This window comes from Zingiber officinale, chromosome 5B (assembly GCF_018446385.1).
Source record: "Zingiber officinale cultivar Zhangliang chromosome 5B, Zo_v1.1, whole genome shotgun sequence".
NCBI lineage: Eukaryota > Viridiplantae > Streptophyta > Magnoliopsida > Zingiberales > Zingiberaceae > Zingiber > Zingiber officinale.
The window spans coordinates 35,310,722-35,332,270 of NC_055995.1; the positions used below are offsets into that span (position 1 = coordinate 35,310,722).

The 21,549-nt window shown below is 35.1% G+C and overlaps 1 protein-coding gene across 1 annotated transcript; it reads right to left on the minus strand.

Moving 5' to 3' along the window:
- Positions 1-8,530: 8,530 nt before the first annotated feature.
- LOC121986599 (40S ribosomal protein S7-like) lies at positions 8,531-13,400 on the minus strand. The gene is made up of 6 exons (XM_042540558.1): positions 13,381-13,400; positions 12,082-12,163; positions 11,935-11,956; positions 11,720-11,835; positions 10,618-10,800; positions 8,531-8,895 (listed from the first exon to the last, which is right to left on the minus strand). Exons 1-6 carry the CDS (start codon positions 13,398-13,400, stop codon positions 8,674-8,676), a joined length of 645 nt encoding a protein of 214 aa, XP_042396492.1. The 3' UTR covers positions 8,531-8,673.
- Between the last annotated feature and the right edge of the window lie 8,149 nt (positions 13,401-21,549).

Genomic DNA, 21,549 nt, shown 5'->3' on the forward strand with positions numbered 1-21,549 from the left:
GTTTCAGCAATATAAGCCAAGCAGTTACTATCTCATGATGTCATAGATTGACAAGATTTAACAAGGATAGTACATTACTTTGCTCGGATATCTGCATAATTTGAGACTACCTAGATATGTTTTTAGATGAACTCCTTATCTTTCCACCTAAAAGTCAAGAGGATTTTATGATTGAGTTATTTTCGGGTATAACTTTGATACTCTTTATCAAAAATAAGGATGGATGATTTCCTTTAATTCTATTATTGCTCATGAAGCTATTAAAGATGATTGATGTTGAGGATGACTTGGAATTGGTGGATATGATGAAATTAGATTTTGTGATATGTACAATCTGATTATTTAGTAGTGGATATCTGACTTGATAGTCTATTGTTAAGTAATTTTCATTGATAGTGATATGAGGAGTAGCATATGTGTGATATCTATAGATTTGATGAGTTGCAGTTGGTGATCTAATTATAAATCCATTGTTAATGATTTTACGGTTGAGTGTGTCATTGTACAGACATTATGAATTCTTAGTGATGTCATTTAGGCTTACCCATGCTCTATCTGTTTCCTTGCACTCGATGAACTGGGGATTCCTAGAGTATTTAGATCAGTTGTTATTGTCTTCATTGACAATATCTTGATATATTCCTGATCCAAGGTAGATCACAAACTACATCTTCGTATAGTTCTAGAGATGATTCGACGAGAACATTTCTATACAAAGTCCAGTAAATGCGCATGTTGACTAGCTTCTATGGGATTTTGGGGATACATTGTCTCCAATAGAGGTATATCAGTTGACTCATAGAAGATAAAGGCTATTACTAGTGGGGAGTAGCCAAACAAAGTGTGGGAAGTTTGTAGCTTCCTTGGATTAGCTGGTTACTACTAGAGACATGTTGAAGATTTTTCCAACATTGCTATGTCGTTGATTTGACTGACCAAGAAGGGTATGGAATTTACCTGGATAGAGACTTGCGAGACTAGTTTTAGGAGCTGAAATAAAAAACTAATAACTACACTTGTCTTAGTTTTACCTTCTAGTGTGGACGTATTTGTACTCTCACAGATGTATCGTACCAGAGGTTAGGTGCAGTTCTGAAGTAACACAGTCAGGTAGTTCCATATGCTTCTCATCAGCTAAAATATCATGAGAAGAATTATTCGATTCATGATTTTGAGTTAGCAGTTATGATTTTCACGCTAAAAATGTGGAGACATCATTTATACTGGAATAAGAATGAGAGCATGTTACGATGAAATTTGTTGTGAAATTACCTAGGATACGGAGAGGACATGATACGATTTGGATAATCATTGACTAGTTAATCTGCTCACTTGCTACCAAATCGTAAGAAGGATTCTTTGGATCGATTGGTATAGTTGTACTACACCAAACTTTATTGTGTAACGTTGAGTATCAATTAGATAGAAATATGTGATTCACGTCATGGTTTTGATAGAGCAAAAGATCATGGGTACATAGCTTTACTTTTTAGTATAACTTCCCACTCTCAGAGTGATGGATAGTCGGAGTGCACAATATAGACATTAGAGGATCTATTGAGATCGTGTGTCATGCATTTTAACGGTTGTTGGGAAGACCATTTGCTCCTTATAGAATTTGCTTACTACAACAGATAGAAATATCAGAGTAGTGGAACTTGATTGAGCTCATAACTTATAGGATCATCACTATCTACTTGGAAGTAGATCATCTTGTAGTTTTATAAGTGAACCCTTAATCCTCATGGTTCGAGATTTGTTCATGATACTTGGATGAACTAGTTTGTGGGTGTATTGTTTAGTTGTTAACCTTAGATGAGGATAGAGAGTAAGTCAAGTTAAGGGAATGGTGAATTTGCTCTAATTACTAACAAGAAGACTAGGAGTCTACTACAATAATGATCTATTACATTTAAGTAAAAGTAATTCATTTAATTTCAAATTGTTTAAAGACTAGATTTTTTATAATTCATGTACTACTGAGGCTGGTTGTTCTCAAATTTCATATTTGAAAGCAATGTCGATATCAGTCACTGGTCACCAGGGCATGAGATGGTATGATAGGAATAGATGGATTCGTTAGAGATTATGATGCATTATTCATGCACATAGGTCTAAATTACAGGTTTTCCTTGAAGATAAGTAAAACTTCAAATCTGGGGATATTGATGTGTATTTCTTATATGATTTTTAGTATTATTTTCATACATTATATGTCATTTCATGATTATATTTGCATACTTATATATCTTTTGCATAATTTTCATTATTCTTGTTCGGAGAACTGCTCATTACATGTTTTTATTAATAGGGCGCAATTGCAAAGATAAAATAGAGCCAAGAAGTCTTAAAACTTATATTTCCAACATTGTTCATGGTCGTAAATCATATGGAAAGAAAAAGGCAACTAAAATCTATCAAAACTAAAGTTTTAATTAAGGAACACACTCTAATCATGTCTCATAACACGAGCATGTTCCTCCTAGCAAAATTAGATGCGAAATGAAGCAAAAAAAAAATGGAGTGTACAATCTCCAGCACAGCCTGACCATGTCCCCTAACACGATTGTGTCTGACAATCCTAATTCTAACAAGGCTAGGTTGTGCCCATAGGCGTAGCCGTGTCATTCTATCCTAGGGTGACTTAAACAGTAGACCAAATTTTAAATAGGCATAACTTTTAGCTAGGATTGAGTCATAGGGCCCACAATCTATCAAAATGAAGATAATTCAAAGATTTACATGTTTTCTTCAAGATGGAACCCATAAAAACCTAGTCTAATGGCCCAAAACATTATTTTGGAGATGCCCCAATATATTTATAAGGATTAGGAGACTATAAAAGAACCCATGGGACTATTGTTTAGAGTATCTGGGACTTGGGGCTTTGTCCCCTTTCTTGGAGCAAGGTTTTTCCTATTTTAGGGAGCTGTCATTCCAAGAGCTATCAAAGTGATCCGTCCATCGATTAGAGCTTGGAGTTTCTTCCGAAGGTCAACAACCATCTCTCTAAGCTTTCTCTTCTCCTCCTCTATTTAGAATTATTAGATACTTTCTTTCATGTCTCCCAATTATAACTCCATCTTATGGAGTAGTTCTCTAAATTCTAGGATTAGAGAATAGCTCGATGTAATTATTAACATTCAAATTAAGTATTTGTTTATATTTCTCTATTGCATGACATATTTTTTTCATGATCTAGTTTTATTGCACAAAGGCAACTATTGGCTATCATATAGTTTAATTGGTTTGCTTCGATTCAGCATCACGAAGTAGAGGAGGGAAACTAGAAGACTATGGGGCATTGTGATAGGAACATCCTTGATAAAGCGGCCGTACTAGCATATTACCTTGAAAGTATGCATTGCGTTTGGGTAGGCACGCTGATATAATTCCAAAAGTCTATATCGGTATCTTGAGATAAACCACCTATATGAGAACAAACATAGAGATAAGAAAGAAAACAATAATTAGGATGTCAATGATCATCGTGGTGAAACTAAAATTTTAGGATCATTTCCTCAATTTCATCTTTCAGCCTCGACTTCTTGCATGTTGTGCTCTAAACTATCTCTATATTTCTCTCTCTCTCTTTCATCAACTCACACAATCTACGATTCTCTATATAACATGTTTCATTAATTCGATCTGTACTCAAATTTATAGTCCTCATGGAATGGATGCTTTTTATTATTTAACGGTAACCGTACACTTGAGGATGCAACACATAACCTGTGATCTCAGTTTGAAGAGCTAGAGACCCCAGCAAATCCCTCCAAATCAAGAATTAGAGGTGGCGAGGACAATGATTGTGGCCCAAGCAGAGCAACTACGTCTAGTACTACGGGAGTTGGAAGCAACTAAGGTAGAGGCCAAGTCCCAAAAGACCAAGGCAACTTCCTTCGAGGGGCAAATGGCCAAGCTCTAGACTTGTGTAAAGAAATTAGAGTCTTAGACCTCCTCGAAGAAGAAGCAGTGGCAGAAGGCCTTAGGTGAATTAGAGGCGAAAAAGGCAGAGTCGAAGACTTAGTAAATGAAGCTAGAGACTTGAGGGTTTTGTTGGAGGTGGGGAAGGCCAAGTCTACGACTCCAAAGGTTGAGATAGAGGCCTTGAAGGCTAAGTTAGAAACCCAGAAGGGTAAGCTAAAGACAAGGAGGTAGAGCTTGAAGGCTATCAAGCTAGAGAAGAGGAGTGTTGGGCCGCTAAAAAGAGAGAATTCTTGTAGTCGAAGAACTTTTATGATATTCTCAACATTAGCACCCTCAAGATGCTCAAGTATGGCTTTAACAGAGCAATCTATCAAATCTAAGAATTCAAACACCAACCAACTAATTTTCCTCTAGGCTTCATAAGCCCAAGGATGGTTTGTGATGATATCCCTCTTGAGGAGCTCGCTGACTTAGAGTAGTTTGGTTTTGTCTTACTTTTGTTGTTCTTTTTGTAAACCTCGTGCTCTACACACAGTTAATTTTGGTAATAAAACTGAAAGGCTTTACCTTTGAAACCTTGTGATCATTTCACAAACACAGACCCAAAGACAAATTAAAATACCAACACCCAATTTTCATACAATCAACACCCAATTTGCAAAGAGTTCACAATAGTCTACTCAAATGTGAAAAGTATGACAATAGTTCACAATAGATACATAAATGATTAAAGAGTTCAAAACAACCTGCTCAAATGTTTCTGTTTCTGCATCACCAACTCAAGCTTGTTTTTGTTTCTACATCAATCAATCAACCATTAATTTTTATTTCTGCATCACCAACTCAAGCAAGAGGAAAAACATAAGCTAAATAATGCCAAATATTTAATCCTTGTAAAAAAAAATCATGGACAAACCAATTGTACCAATTGTAGAATGATGCCTACCTGCGTTCGGTCGAATAATGCTACTAGATCAAATGCATTGAGATTTAGAGGACCCGCCTGCTTGCAAGAGAGAACCCTAAGGAAGAGCTTAACAATATTTCCATGGACAACTTTAACCAATTTATTTCTACCATCGAAAAATGATACTGAATAAACATAATATTACCCCATTGAATTATTTGCTAACGAATATTGTTAGAACCTACAATAATAAAGACAATTATTAATTTTAATATCTCAATCAATCAACCACTAACTTTAAATTAAACTTTGATAGTACTTGCCTACTATAGATGTCAATTCTTCTTCATATGTGTCATCATCGCTGTTATGATGATTACCCAAAGTTGATCTGACAATCAACACTATGTCAAATGTATACATTTAATAAAAGATATTGAGTTGCAAATAAAATTATCATACAAATGGAGAATTAATCGACACATACCCTTGCTGTAAAATAGGACAATTGCGCTTGTCATGTGACATACCTCGATGCGCACATCCATGACATAATCGAGACTTTGAGGTTGACTTCTCCTTTGATGATTTCAATCTCTTCCCACATCTCTTTGTTCTTACTAAAGAAGGATCAATAATATTAGGGGGCTCATCCATAGATTTCTTCCTTTAACCTCTATTGTCACATGTTTTACTAATGTTCATCTCTTGAATTTTATTGTAAATACAATCCAATTGCTTATCCAAGAAGTTTGTCCCCTCATCAGTCAAAGATGCATCATCAATTAATACTGAAGCTTTATAAGATAACCTTGAGTGCCTTGACATCAAAACCCTATATGGATCATCAATAAAATTTTGCACCCCCAAAGCATATATTACTCCAACCTTTGCATCTCGTGCCCATCGTTTGAGTATATACTTATCAGGCAAATGAAACACTTGATTAATACGAAAAAAAGCTAACATATGCCTGCATGGAATGTCATCAAACTCAAATTTCCTACAGCTATAGGATATGTTATCCCTCTGTTTGTCATGCGTGAGCACCCTTGGTTTAGAGGAAGAACAACTTTGAAAATTCATCACATGATAAACCACTGAGTCAACTCCCATAGATACTTGTTGAACATAATAACCATGACTCTCACTCATTTCACTTTGAAACTCCACCCATTTCTTTTCCGTATACAACTTAACCATTTGAGTTTCCATTGGCCAGTTTATCTTAATCCTAGGATGCTCATTCATATCAATATGATCTGCAACTAACTCATTGTGTCTTTGGTGTCTCAGTGCCCTATTGAAACGGGTGATAAAGTCCATCAATGAATTTTTATTTGAGACATATCTCTTGAAAAATACATGGGAGCCTTCAGATCTTTGACTACTTGACATTCCAGCACAAAATACATGGCTAAAATAAGTTGGCACCCACTTATGTCGCAATTCATACATCAAAGATAACCAATCATTTTTCTCTAAGTTAGCACACTTGATAACCTCTTCCCATGAATGCTCAAATTCATCAGGTGTTGTAGAATTTCTAATAACATTATTTATACTTTGATAGTAGTCACGAAAAGTCAAAGGATGTAATTTTCTGGAAATTTGTTCAGTATGTGCCACAAACAATATCGATGCATTGTTTGAGGGAAAACTTGGGCAATGGCGTTTGTCATAGTGGGATCTTGATCAATGATAATCACATTTGGTGTACCTTTAGGCATGGCTTCTATGAACTTGTTAAGCAGCCACACAAAAGATTCAGTTTTCTCATCACTTATAAAGCCACAACCAAAAATAATTATCTGGTGATGATGATTCACTCCTATAAATGGTACAAAAATCAGCCCATATTTGTTGGTGTTATATGTTGTATCAAATACAACCACATCACCGAATACACTATATGTCGTTCCTGATACATGATCAGCCTAAAAACATCTACTGAATCTGTTATCTGAATCAGTCTGATATTTAAAGAAAAAAGCTGGTTTTTTCTCTTTCTCAGATGCAAATAGCTTGATTAGTGTTTCAGCATCGATACCCTTTTGTTCATCCCTTAGCTCTTTCTCAAAATTTCTAATATCTCTTTCTGTGCAACCTACTTGCTCGGGCCCTCCATATTCTATCTCCAATAATCGCATTTGTTGGCAAGTTGGCACATTGGCCTCTGAAAACCGTTGAGTCAATGCTTTTTTTGCTGCTGAAACATGACGATGTAAGCGTCGTAAATGCACCTTTGAAGGAGTCGATAGTGGATGATTATGGCCTTCCGTGAAATTAGTGACAACTCATGCAGATCCAGTTTGTTTCTTGACAAGTGAAATCTTTGACTTACAACCAGTTCTAACTTCACCACATGTTCTTTCCCTTGTCCATTGATCACCCTTTGCTTGTTTATTCCGTTAATCATCCGTATACCCTTCTTTAAAGCATACAAATGTTTTTCACACAACCTCATTTGTTATCTTAAATCCTAAATACATATAATATACCATGTGAATATCTAAAATTTTAAATTTTGAATATTATAACTAAGAGAAAAAATTTTATTGACTCAAATTTATCATAACTTAGCTCTTAAATCTTAAAATTTTAAACCCTAAATATATAAAATATACCTTAAAAAAATTAAATTAAAAAAAGACAAAACAAACCTTCTGCACACCCAGGAGGCCTAGAGTAAATCTAAGTTTATAATTACTACATTCTATCGCATCTCCTTCGAGAAAAGATAATTAGGCTGCATTGACTACAATAAAACCAAAATAGTTCATTTCCTTTACAATTTCATTTCCATATTTAAATGGATAATTTGAAGTGAAATGATAGAATAACTTATTTTCCTTCATTTCAATACTTTAAGTAGGGAACAAAATTTCATTATATGCAATAAAAGAATAATTTCATTTCAATATAGACTTGTTGGCAAATTAGTATCTTAAAATTAAAGAGTAACCCAAAAGGAGGACCAGACGAGCTGGGCTAACTAGGAGGATTAAGTGAGCTGACCCAATAAGAGTCGATTGAATTTGTGATGTCGGATAGATCAAGCGAACCAAATAACCAAATTAACTTGAATTGCAGAGAGAATGGATCAGGTGATAAATCGAATAGGGAGATGGATACTGATTGGAATACCTTAGTTCTCATATGAACAAGGTCACCCAAGTTTAGTATTATCTGGTTTATTATATATTTTGTTTTATAGTATTATCTGGTTTATTATATATTTTGTTTTATATGAAGTAAGAGGTTTGAGCAAGGACTATGGAAAAGAACGAGCATGCTTATTGTAACAAGCTAATGATGAGAAATATAGGGTGATATGGGTATCATAAAGACTATTTTTTTTTTTTTTTTTTTTTGATAATCCAGCAGTTCAAATTTTTCCCGACTAGGTCTCTCTTTGATTTGCCTACAAAATAAACCCAAATCGCAATTTACTCAAACACCAACATTTAAAATTTAAATTTAAACTCTAGTCCTCTTATATGATTCCAAAAATTAATAATAATAATAATCTTTGCAGCTCCGTAAAAGTTGCTCAAATATAACTGTTTGTAAAAAGAATATATATAACACGTCGTATCGCCTACCAAACCCTACCAGAAAACTAAGAAGCCAGTACATTGATTGTCATTACACCTCAGCCAACAACATAATTAATCAAGGAACAAGAAAATATGAGGAATCTAAAAGATAACAACATAGACAAGATGACAAATCTGATGACAAGTTTCAGGTTCAGAAGCTGATAGCTAAAATGTATATTATTTTTTTTTTTTAGGAAAAAAATACAAAATAGATGTCCAAACACGAATTATAAATTAAGCAACACCGGATGATAAAATCTTCTTGACGAAGAGTTCCCTCGGCGTAAAACTACTTGTTTTATGCATAAAAATCTCTTCAAATGCTGTGAAGACTTGTGCACTCTCTGTCACTGGGTACTCGAAGACAACGTCCTTTCCGCAGAGCTTGTGGTAGACACCTGAAAATGTCTCCAGCTTGTATTCCGTGTTGTTGAGTTCCTTTGGGTCCAAGAAAATCTAGTACAAGATAACTCATATTATGCTAAACTGGATAAAGAAACATCTCATTCAAGCAACTATAATAAAAAAAATTACGATTCCAAACAAGTCTTGGGAAGAACAAATTTAAAATGCGATTGCTATTGGCCTATTTGCATACCTTCCACTGTCAGTAATTAGTAGAAAATCCAACTTGAGAAAACCAGACGATATACACAGTTAATAAAACTAACAAGACACGAATAGCATTTTTTTTGTGGTTGGAAGAGACCCATACAAGATAATCAACTGACAAGTCAAAGAAAAAGATTAAGATGACGTTTGGTTCTTTCCTAGAAATCGAAATAAGAATAAAAAATATAATATTATGAAATGAGAATAGGTATAAGTATGAATATCACTCTTAAAAATAATATTTGATTAGTTAAATATTTTCTATCGAAATAAATCAATTTTTTTTTTTTATCCTTAGAGGAAAATAAAAAAAAAATTAGGTGTAAGAGAAAGTTGAATATGAGAGCAAAATACGACGAGAAAATGATGAGAGAGAAAATGTGATGGAAAAGAATGAAAATAGAAAAAGTGTGATGAGAAAAAATGAGGAAAAAGAGTGTGTAATGGGAGAGAGCATAGTGGCAAAAGGCGACTACGCTCGTCCCCCGCAGCCCCGTCAATCCATCCCAGGGCCAACACGAAGGAGGTAATCACGGGTGACTACTAGCCTTTGAAATAGTGACTGGCGTATGAGAGAGACATTTACCTCGGCTATGTTGAGATTTAAACCCCAGATCTCATGATGGCAACACCTCATGCACTAGCCACTAAATCGTCTCGAAGGGACTCGTGATAAAAGAGAGTATTGTGGCAAGAAAAAAGGCGAATACGCTCGCCCCCAGCGGCCCCCCGCCAACCCGTCCCAGGGCCAACACGGAGGAGGTAAATCACGGGCGACTACTAGTCTTTGAAGTGTGATAAAAGAGAGTATGATGAAAGAGGATGAGGAGAGAGAAAATATGATGAGAGAGTGTGAAGAGAAAGAAAGTGTGATGAGAGAAAATGAAAATGAGGAGAGAGTGTGTGATGAGAGATATTGAGGAGAGAGAAAGTATGATTACAGAGTGTAAGATGAGAAAAAATAAGAAAAAAAAAGTGATGGGAGAGAAAGCATGATGAGAGGATGAGGAGAGAGAAAATGTGATGAGAGAGAATGATGAGAAAAAAAGTGTGATAAGAGAAAATAAGAAGAGAAAGTGTATGATAAGAGAGATTGAGAAAGGAGAAAGTACGATGAGAGAGAAAATATGATGATAGAATAAAGAGAGAGAAAGCATGACGAAAGAGAACAAGGAGAGAGAAAATTATATAAAAGAAAAATTGAATAAATATATTAAGGATATTTTTATCCAAAATTTAATTCTCATTTCCATTCCCATCAAAACCCAAGGGAGGAGGTGGGTTTATCAATACCATAAGTTTTTGGGTTTCATTCCAAAATTTTAATTCTATTCCCATAAACCAAACACAAAATTTAGGAACAAATTCATTTCCTCATTTCCAAACCCCTAAACCAAACAGCACATAATTTTCAAAGGTTTTATAATTAGTATAGTTTTTAAATATGATTTTTGGAATATAATTGTGAATTGTTTCCAGAAACTAACAGTAGTAAAGGAAAAAAACACTAACACAAGAAGATCCAGTGCAAACAAACATAAGAATCAGTGACCTCAAGTAACTGACCTTTATTATCTTAGAGCAATCCAAGCGGTATCTTACCCGCTTCCCAACAATCTCAGCAGGGAACACAACACCCTCTAAGATTGCATCATGAACTGCAGTGAGTGTACGACTACGAGGACGCACAACAGCAGAGCCTTTCTTTGGAGGTTTTAATATACTTCTTGTCGCAATAAGAACCACATCCTATTCAAAGAAATTTAACAAACCAAAATGATGACAACCATGAGAAAGAAAACATTAAAAAAAATGTATACATGAACATATACAAAGAACCAAAATGAAGAAAGTGATCTAATGCTTAGATTATCAAGTACAACTAGAAGCAAAAAATACAATCGATGAAGGTGGACAAGTATTGGTATAGAAAAGCAACAAATTTTTCTCAGATGAACCCAAAGAATTCAAGAGCCTAAGTTATTTTTTTGTTCAGGCATGAATCATGATTCCAAAAAGCATAGGCAATATAGAATGATGAAAGTATTATATCAATCTTCAAGCAACCAAATGATAAATTCACTTTTCTTTCATAGTTGATGTTTACCATCAGGCAATGTTTCTAAGAGATGGCCATTCTAACTTGATGGTTAGGTAACAGTTGGGATGATAATGGGAGAGGAATCTAAGTATCCACATACAGGATCATAGAAATCAGAACCTTCGTCTTTCCTATATCATATCCTTATCCCATGGGTCATGATAGGTTGAACGATGTCAAGTAGTAAGCAAATGAAAAAGAAATTTAAATGTATACTAGACAAATTACTAAGAAACAAGAAAAAATATATGCGTGTACAAATATCTATACCTAAACATTGCATCTAGACCAATGTACCCATATGCAGAAAGCAATGCCCAATTTTTTTCCTTTTATAAAACTTTCCCATCAATTCATATACTAACAAAGACAATGTACATTGGTCCAATACCCATACTAATAAGGATTTGCAAGATCATTCACGCACAAAATTTCAGAAATATTTCAGTACTAACAGAAGTATTCTAAGGTGTATTCATTAGAAGCATAGTTGAGTGCATATAGCATCATTTATTTCTTTAAAATTGTTAAAGATGAGAAAGAAAGAAAAAAAAAATGAATCCTCACCTTTCCACTAAACTTCTTCTCCAATTCTCTAACCAGCCTCACATGAATTTTCTTAAAAGATTTCCGGAGCCTGTAAGGAACATGAATAACAACGGATTTCCTATTGCCTGCAATATCTATTTGACAGCATGATACAGCAAACGTCAGAATAAAATAATTCAGAAATCAGCTGTCTTTGAACATACAAATACATAATAACATTTGGATATACTTACACTGCTGAATTAATATATATGTCTTTCAAATCACTCTTCAGCTCCTGATTACCATTTTCTAAATCGAAAAAAGCCTGGAAGCATATTCAGCCAATCAGCACCTAAATTAAATGAGACAAGGATCATCACACTCACATGTATCTTTACCTGAGCAACAGTGTCTTCAAACTCTGTTGGTTCCAATCCCTTTTCCTTTTGCAGGAAACATTTTGGTTCCTTATTGCTTAGCCTATCACAAAGAATACAATAAATAATCAAATGTAAGGCGAAACACATAACATATAATACTGTTAAGGAGAGATTTGAATTGCAGATAGAGTGGTTTTCCAAGCTACTATTTAAATTAAGCAGCAAGGTTGTAAATTGAAAATACGCCCATTAAACTAAATTTCTGATATTGATCGTCCAGATATCTCGAGAAGCTAAAATGATGTCCTGACGCACGTTGAGAATGTTAAAAGTTCAATTCAGCCCTGCACTGCTAGTCCACTATGCATGGTATGAAAAGTCAGTCCAATGCAACTAAGCTTCAAACAACATATTCAATTCCATTATAGTTAATAATAATAATATATCTGTTCGATCTTACTGCTAAAGAAAATGTAGTATGACAAGCAAGTCCCAGTATCATAAAGAGAGGTTCCTAAAGTATTCCGTGGTAGTTTTGGTGTGATCAGCCAAGTCAAGTTAGATCCTGTGTATTTGATCCTTATGTCTAAGCGTGCAGGAGCTTAGAAACACAAGAAGTCAAGCGAAAGACGCAACTAGCGAGAAGGATGGCACGGGAAGCGAGTCGACGGGCTCGATGCGTCGGAGGGACGAGATGCTACAGAAGAGTACGCTAACAGACGAGAAAGAAATGTACGGTGTTTCAGAGAGACGAGAACTCGGAGCGGAAGACTGCTCGAGAGGAGAAGGCCAGAGTTGGGTTTGGATGAGCTCAACTCTAGAAGGCCGAAGCATCACCCAAGCGATCGAAGACGAAGCCAACGATCGGAGAAGGCGCCGAACGGTCAATCTCGTACTGATCCGGGCACCTGAACCAGTTGGTCCGGGCGCCCGAACAAGATGGTTCGAGCACCTGAATCAGTTTTGGTGCCAAAGAGGCGCTCGTTGTTGTGGATCATCGCTGAGGTCATGTCAGTAGAGGTCTGGCACGGGAGTGGATAAATTATTATCCCTTTGTCATTGCGTAGCCATTGTGTGGAGATAGAGTTTGCCTCGCTGGGGCCGGAGAGGGTCCGAGCACCTGGACCGCACCAAGTCAGCAAACAGCTAGATCGACCAGTGGGCTATAAATAAGCCCTGCTCTTCTTCATTACGACAACACTTTATGTATTCGAGTTATTTCACTCTGTTCTTCAAAGTATGTCCTTTCAACGTTCTGTACGAGACTTCTCACCTCCGACTTGTGTCGAAGGAGTTGATTAGTTGAGCTTCACTTGCCTTGCATTAGCAACCTCCATGGTTGTAAACCAAGTAAATCTTTTTATCTCGTATTTATTTTTATATATTGTAGTTTTGTTTATTAAAGTGTTTTTCTAATCTAAAGTCGAAAGTTTCGGAAAGGGTATAATTGTATTTTCAGGGCAATTCACCTCCCACTTGCTTTCCGCACCGAGACCAACAATTGGTATCAGAACGAGGACGCTTCAGAAGGACTAATGGCCGACCAAAATAAAGAAATCGATGGTCGGACCAAGCCTCAACCCGCGAAAGTTCGAAGGGGAGTTCCCACACTGGAAACGCCAAATGGAGGTATTTCTAAAAAGAAATTTCGAAACTTTTTTGATAATAAAGTATGGTTTTGTAGTTCTTAAGGATCAACAGGAGAAGAGAGAATAAAATCAATGGGCAAAGAAGGAACAAAATGATTTCGTAGCCAACAACAAAGCGGAATACCACTTGCGAAGTGTATTATCGTCTCAAGAAGTCAACCGCATCGGAAGCTACACCTCGGCCAAAGAACTCTAAAAGAAATTCCTGGAGTTCCATGAAGGCACATCCGAAGCAAAGCTTACACGACGGGATATTCTTCGGAGTAAGCTAACAAACCTCCGCTTAGAAAAAGTGAGACGGTGGCTTAACTATACGCGAAGATCAAAGAGTTGATCACTAGACAGATCAACCTCGGCAAAACAGTAACCAATCGGGACTCAGTCCGCTACGCGCTCAACGTCTTTCCCATAACCCCAAAGTAGACCTCGAGACGTCTACTACATCTCTAAGGACTTAGAGGTAAGTACCTTAGAAGAATTTTTTTCAACCTTAGAATTACATGAATTCAGATGTGTAGGTACAAGAAAAGAATCAAGCTAGAACCTGGCACTAAGAGCCGCCAAGAAGGACGAACCCGAGTAAGACTCAAATATTGATGCAGACCAAGAAGTTTATATGGTAAGAAAATTTAAAAAGTTTTTTAAATCTAACAAGTTGAAAGAAATGAAGACCAGAAAAAATCCAAGAAACAAAAGAAAAGTTCGATACTACCATTGCCAAAAAGAACACATAAAGGAGGATTGTCCAGAGCTCAAAAAGGAGAAATACATTGGGCCAAAGCGAACCAAGCAAAAGAATCTCAAGGCCACTTGGGATGAAAGTTCGTCATCCGAGTCTGAAATCAAAGCCTATGTTGGACTAGCACTAATGGCTGATCACGAAGAACCAAGCAACTCAGAAGCGAGCATCGATGAAGTGAGAGCCACATCAGAAAAATACGACGATGCAGGGGGAGAATCCAATTTCAAATCTGACATGATAAGTGAGGTATGTCTCTTACCTCCTGAGTAATTATACTTTGGAATAAAATCCATGTCTAAGCCTATGCGTAAATTGAAAACAAAAATAAAAAATTGGAAAAAGAAAATCAAGAAATAAAAATAATCTTAAAAAAATCATGTTTATTAAAGGATCTCGATAAATTGAAAATACTAAGTTAAAAGAACAAAAAGAAAATTTGAAAAATTATGCCTGTTTAAATTTTGCTACTTCAAATTTAAGAAATTATCAAGGGCTAAATTTGTATTATTGATTCCATAAGAGTCAAATTAGAAAATACATTCCAAGAAATTTTCTAATAAATTCAGTGAGTAGAAACCTATATTAGGTTTCAAAATCATTCTTGGGTTAAATCTTTATGCATGTTTCAATTTTAATTTGCTTTAAATATTTTCGTTGCATGCTAAAAATTGTCAACTTTTTCAAATAAATTGTTTTGTCTTCTTTCTGTTCGAAATTAATTAGATCATAATTTTCCATGAAAAAAGATTTTATTACTTATCTGTAGAAAAAATTTCAAATTTTTTTTTACCGTTAATTAATTTTCTATGAATTTTTTATCAAAATTTTAATTTTTAATATTAAAAATTTGCAAAAATTCAATCTTCGAAAATTTAATTTTCTAAAGATATAATTTCTGTTTTGCATAGTGAGAAAAAATTGCAAGAATTATTGAGCTTAAAAGCTATTTATTAAGAATTTTTTTTAAATACATCTCTCTGTATAGAATAGTTTATTACTACTTCTAAATATTGTTTATTCGTGGAAATTTTATCACTGTTTTGAATAAATATGTTTAACCGTTACAAAAATTTTCAGAATTTTTCAATAATTAAAAATAACTTTAAAATTATTTCTTTTAAAACTTACTTTTAAATCACAAAAAAATCAATTTTTCGAAAAATAATTCCCAGAATTTTTCTAAGTATTAGTCACTGATTGTGTAACCCTTGGTATCTTTACCCTTATTTTTTAATGTGATCAAAGGAGAAGAATTATAAATTAAGTCTAAGGGAGGTTCATTTTACTTTACAGATTTAATGCTTTGGATTGCTTATTCATTTACTTTATTGTTTTGCTTTACCCTAACTTAACTTGGGTTGATTCACATCAAAATGGGGAAGATTGCAAGTACATGTGGTAGTTTTGATGTGATCAACCAAGTCAAGTTAGGTCTTGTGTATTTAATCCTTGTGTCTAAGTGTACAGGAGCTTAAGAATACAAGAAGTCGAGTGAAAAATATAACTAGCTAGAAGGATAGCACGGGAAGCGAGTTGACGGACTCGGTGCGTCCGAGGGATGAGATGCTGCAGAAGAGTACGCTGGCGGATGAGAAAGAAGTGCATGGCGTTTTCAAGAGATGAGAAGCCGGAGTGGAAGACTACTCAAGAAGAAAAGGCCGGAATTGGGTTCGAGTGAGCTCAACTCTAGAAAGTCGGAGCATCACCCAAGTGATCAGAGACGAAGCCAGCGACCGAAGAAGGTGCCAGACGGTCAGCACGAGGCTGACCGATTCGAGCGCTCTGATCAATTGGTCCGGGCATCCGGACAAGTTAGTCTGGGCACCCGAACCAATTTTGGTGACAAGGAGGCGCCCGTTGTTGTGGATCATCGTTGAGGCCATGTCAACAGAGATTCAGACGCCCAGAATAGGTCCGGGTGTCTGGGAGTGGATAAATTCCTATCCCTTTATTGTTATGTAGCCGTTGCGTGAAAATAGAGTTTGCCTCGCTGGGGCGCCTAGACCACGCCACCTCAACAAACGGCTAATTTCGACTAGTGGGCTATAAATAAAGCTCTGGTCTTCTTCATTACAACAATACTTCTTGTATTCAAATTATTTCACTCTGTTCTTCAAAGTCTGTGCTTTCAATGTTCTGTATGAGGCTTTTTCGCCTCCGACTTGTGTCGAAAAAGGAGTTGATTAGTTGAGCTTAACTTGCCTTAGAATAGCAACCTCCCCAGTTGCAAACTAAGTAAATCTTTTTGTCTCGTACTTATTTTTATGTATTGTAGTTTCATTTATTATAGTGTTTTTCTAAGCCGAAACTTTCGGAAAGAGTATATTTGTATTTTCAAGACAATTCACTCCCTTCTTGCCGGCCCCGCACCGGGACCACAGTTCCTGCCACTGAAACAAGTGTCTAAAATCAGACAAAACTAGCAGCAGTATGGTGAATGGCACAAGTGAAAAGCACAAGGAGCTCAAGGTGCACAGTTAAAATCCAAAAAATCAAACGAACCATGGGCACACAGCTCAATCTATCAGCGCTCAACGGATCAGCTAAGCAAAACAAAAAAGATTAAGCTGGATAAATAGAAAATAGAAATGAACGGATACAGACAAGCACACAAGGAAACAAATTCAAAGGAAGAGATGAAGAATGAAATGCAGCTTGAGAGAGGAGATGAGTTACCTTTGTGTCCGCCGATCGCGGGAGGCAGCAAGGATCACAACGGCGGATTAGGGTTTCTTTACCCTCTTTGTTCCCCTGAATTTCCATTTTTGCCCATCACGTGTGAATTTAAAAGTCGAATTCGAACTTGACTTAAACTCAAATTAATTTAAATATTACTAAGCTTTTTATTGAATTTTTTATTATTTAAAATTTTTTGTTTTTATATTTATTTAGTTAGTCAATAAACTTCGATACTATAAGTTTTGTTTATTTATTTTGATAACTTATTTATTTATTTGAAGTTTATATACAAATTTTATGAAAGTTTTATTGATAACTATACTTCACAATTTTTGTCCATGAACTCAAAAAATAGTTTATAATTTATGCTCACAAATATTAACAAGTGAACATCTATGTTTAAATTATTTTTTTTTGTTTAATAAATCATTCAGGCATATATATTTAATTAATCATATGCATGTTGAATAAACATATATAAATTTTTACTGATTCAATACCAAGTTCATTCATGAATATTTAGTTAGCTTATAATCCTAAATAAACTTGATTATAATGAAGAAATAAAAGAGAGAAAATAGCTTTAAAACAAAGGGTACTTCAAATTATTCTTTCATAAATATCCTCAAATCATATTTATGTAATACTTCTAGTCAAAATTATTAGATTTGATAAGTTTAAAAAATATATTTAAATATATAAATAAAAAGTTTGATAAATATAAATCATATAAATTTTTCATAAATTTATCACATGAATTATAAACAAAAATTATTTAAAATAAAAAAATATTATAAAATTGTGAATATATGAGTTTTCACCGAATTTTATATTGTTAAAAAAATTAATTTGAAAATGTTAAAAGGCCATTGGAGTTTGTTAATTTTTTCAAAGTGATAAAGAATTCAAAATAGGCATGTAATAACTTTCGACAAAATTGTTGCATAATCAATTTTTATTCAAAATTTGAATTTGAATACATAAAGTTGCTTCATAAGATCATTGGAGTCTAACTATACTTATATAGTGATCGGATGACTCAAAAATGGCTACATAACAATTTTAGTCAAATTTTTTATTTAAATTTTAAATATAAATATATAAATGCATTTTAGAAAATCATTGACATTCAATCATGCTTTCAAAATGACAAAATAAATCAAAATAAACAACTATGTAAAGTTATTACCTAGCTATTTTTGAGATATTTGATCACTTTACAACCTTGGTTAAATTCCAATGAACTCTTGGAGTTTATCTATATATTTAAATTTAAAATTGGAGTAGAAAACAATTATATACAACCATTAATAAAAAATTACCATACCGCAATTTTGGTTTAAAAGTACTATATGACTATTCTAAATCATACCTTGCACACTCCTAGGCGACTCTTACAGATCTAGACTCCTAGATGCCCGCTCGGATGCCCCGATTCTCAAAAGTGAATAGGGGCGCTTGGGCAGGCATTTGGGCGTCCAGACTTGTAAGGGTCACTCAGGAGTATGCAAGATATATATAGAGACAGAGAGACAGAGAGAAAATTACTCCATATATTGTGGATCCTAGGCGCCTAGATTGACTCCAGGCGCCCTGGGTTGAATTCAGGTGCCTAGAGTCAATCCAGACGCCTAAATTGACTCAAAACGTTTTTTTATTTTTTTTAAATTTTATTTTAGGGTATATTATATATATTTAGGGTTTAAAATTTTAGAATTTAGGAGTTGAATTATAATAGGTTTAAGTCTATAAGATTTTTCCTTTAGGGTTTAAGCTTCCCTTTTGGGTTATAGTGTTCAAAATTAAAAATTTTATATACTCATGGGATATATTATATGCATTTAGGATCCAAGATTTTAGGATTTAGAGGTTGGATTATGTTGGTGCAATCGACATCCAAGGTTTTAATGTCTGACAAATATGTTTAATGGAGTTTGATCAAGGGAAGTCCTAGTTGCAGCTAGGCAAGGGTGAGAAGTCAACCGAGTGACTAGCCCTAACTGCGGTTAGGCAAGGGAAGTCTTAGTTGCTGCTAGGCAAGGAAAATATCGGTAGATCGTGGAAGTCAAGCAGAAGAATTCGATAGGTATGGAGAACCCAATATCGAATCTCTGGTGGGCTGATCCAATGCTGAGACTTGGTGAGTGAAGTCAAGTGGAGAAAATCCTAGATGAAAGTAACTCTATGTTTTGGTGAGTGAAGCTAGATGGAGAAAATTCTAGGGGGAGGTAACCTTAGGTAACAAGAAGTCTTGGAGGAGTGAACTTCAAGCAAGGTTGATCTGATGGTTTTCGATCGACAGCGCGGTCGACCGAACCAACGAATTTTGGTAAATCGAAGTTTAGTTTTACCATAGTATTTTGCATTACTATTATTGATATTGGCTAATTTAGTATTGCAGGGCGATCAGACATTGAGCAGAGAAAGTCCAAACAGGTCTAGAGGACCGATGTTTAGTAGGTAAGTTGAGGTAAGCAACTAGAGAGGAGCAACGGTGAGGTCGTGTTCCGAAAAAGAACAATCTAAGATCGCTGATCCAACTGAAGAACTCGGGAAGGTTTCCAAGTTGAGATCAAGACAGTTTTATTGTCAATTACTACTCGTGCATCATATATTACTGTGCTAACTTTGTTTTGTAGAAGTATTTGTTTAACTCTATTTTGTAGGAACCGATCTGATAGGTAGACCAAACCCATGGATCGATCAACCGAACCTGGATAATGTGGTAAAGATGAGATCACACAGTATTAAACATGGAAGCCTAGCTGATCGGTCGATCGAACCTAGGGATCGATCGACTGAACAATTAATGCATTAATGGAGAATTAATGGTGAACCTCAGTGAACAGGGAAACTGCTCTATTTAGTCAACCGAACAAGGTAATCAGTCAATCGAATAATAAATGTTATTAATGAGGTCGTGATTGGATTTGGATGAAAAAGGAAAGTTGATGGATCAGACGACTGATAGGGAATCGGTCGATCGAAAGGATCAGTCGATCGAACATCTTTTCAGTCGACTGAACGAAGCTTATAAAAAGACATCGAGATTCGAGCTGGCAAAAAATACTTTGGTACAATCCTCTGCTCGTGCCTCTGCTATTCTGTGCCTCAAATTACACGTGCAAGCTGCTACGCTAAGAAGTGTCGATGAGCTTCATCTTTTACTCTTTGTCGGTATACTTTTATTAGCTTGCATTATTTACAAGATGATAATAGTGTGTTACTATCTTCTATTTCATTTATATAAATTGCTTCTTCCCGAAGATTTCAGGAAGAAGAATTATAGTGAATTACCTAACGATGTGATCAAGGATTGCGGATCTTGGAGTAGGAGTCGACATAGGCTCCAAATCAAGTAACCACCTGAGTCATCTTTATTACTCTTTCTTTTTCCACTGCTTTACTTTGTTCTTTTTTTTATAAAAGAAAAAATTTTAAAGAGTGATATCCACCCCCCCCCCCTCTATCGCTTCTTTTCAATCCTTCAATTGGTATCAGAGTAGGCCGCTCTGAATTTACTTAACCATTTTTCGAACACTTTAAAAAACTTTAATGCCCAAAGAGAAGACCCAAAGACTTAGGGGGAGCAATTAAGGTAAATCAAATTAAATTTCATAAAAATTTGCATATTTTAGATTTTTTATGTGTAGATTATACTAAAGAACTAGAAATGCAATAATGTTTTGAATTAACATTGTTTAACAAAAATAATTTAATTAATAAAAATTTAACTAATTCAAATGTAACTAAACTTGATAAAAATAACCCAAACCTTAATTTATTTTATCAAAACGTAGATTCAAATATATTGAATTTAAATTTAAATCTAGATAATAAAAATTTAAAAATAACTACAAATAAATAATGTCACGCCCCGAGGAGTCCTAACCAGAGAAAAAACCCGGTAACATCTCCCCTGTACCAGTGGCAATTTGAATCATTCTACATCCACAGATATACATCAACCACACACGGTTGAAATATAAACAACCACGTAATTTATATTCAGCCCACTCAACTGTAACAACAATAAATACAACCACACAGTTATATATACATCTAACAGACCACTCGGTTGGATCAAAATACCAAAAGCACAACGGAAACGATAGAAAACCATTACAGACCAAAAACAAGACTGCTAGCCGGCTAGGCTTACACAACACAACAAACAACACAAAATACCACATAACGACACTCCAGAACAAAACTGGATTATACAATGCTAAATAAACCAAATACATAAATCAAACAAAGTACTAAAGAAAACCAGAAACAGTTCTTCGGATGTGATGTGGGAACCGACGGACAGGATACTCCAAGCGACTCCGAAAATCTACCTGCTACCTGAAATAGAAATAGCTCAACGGTGTGAGTTCAAAGAACTCAACGGATATCAAGCTGACATGCCTA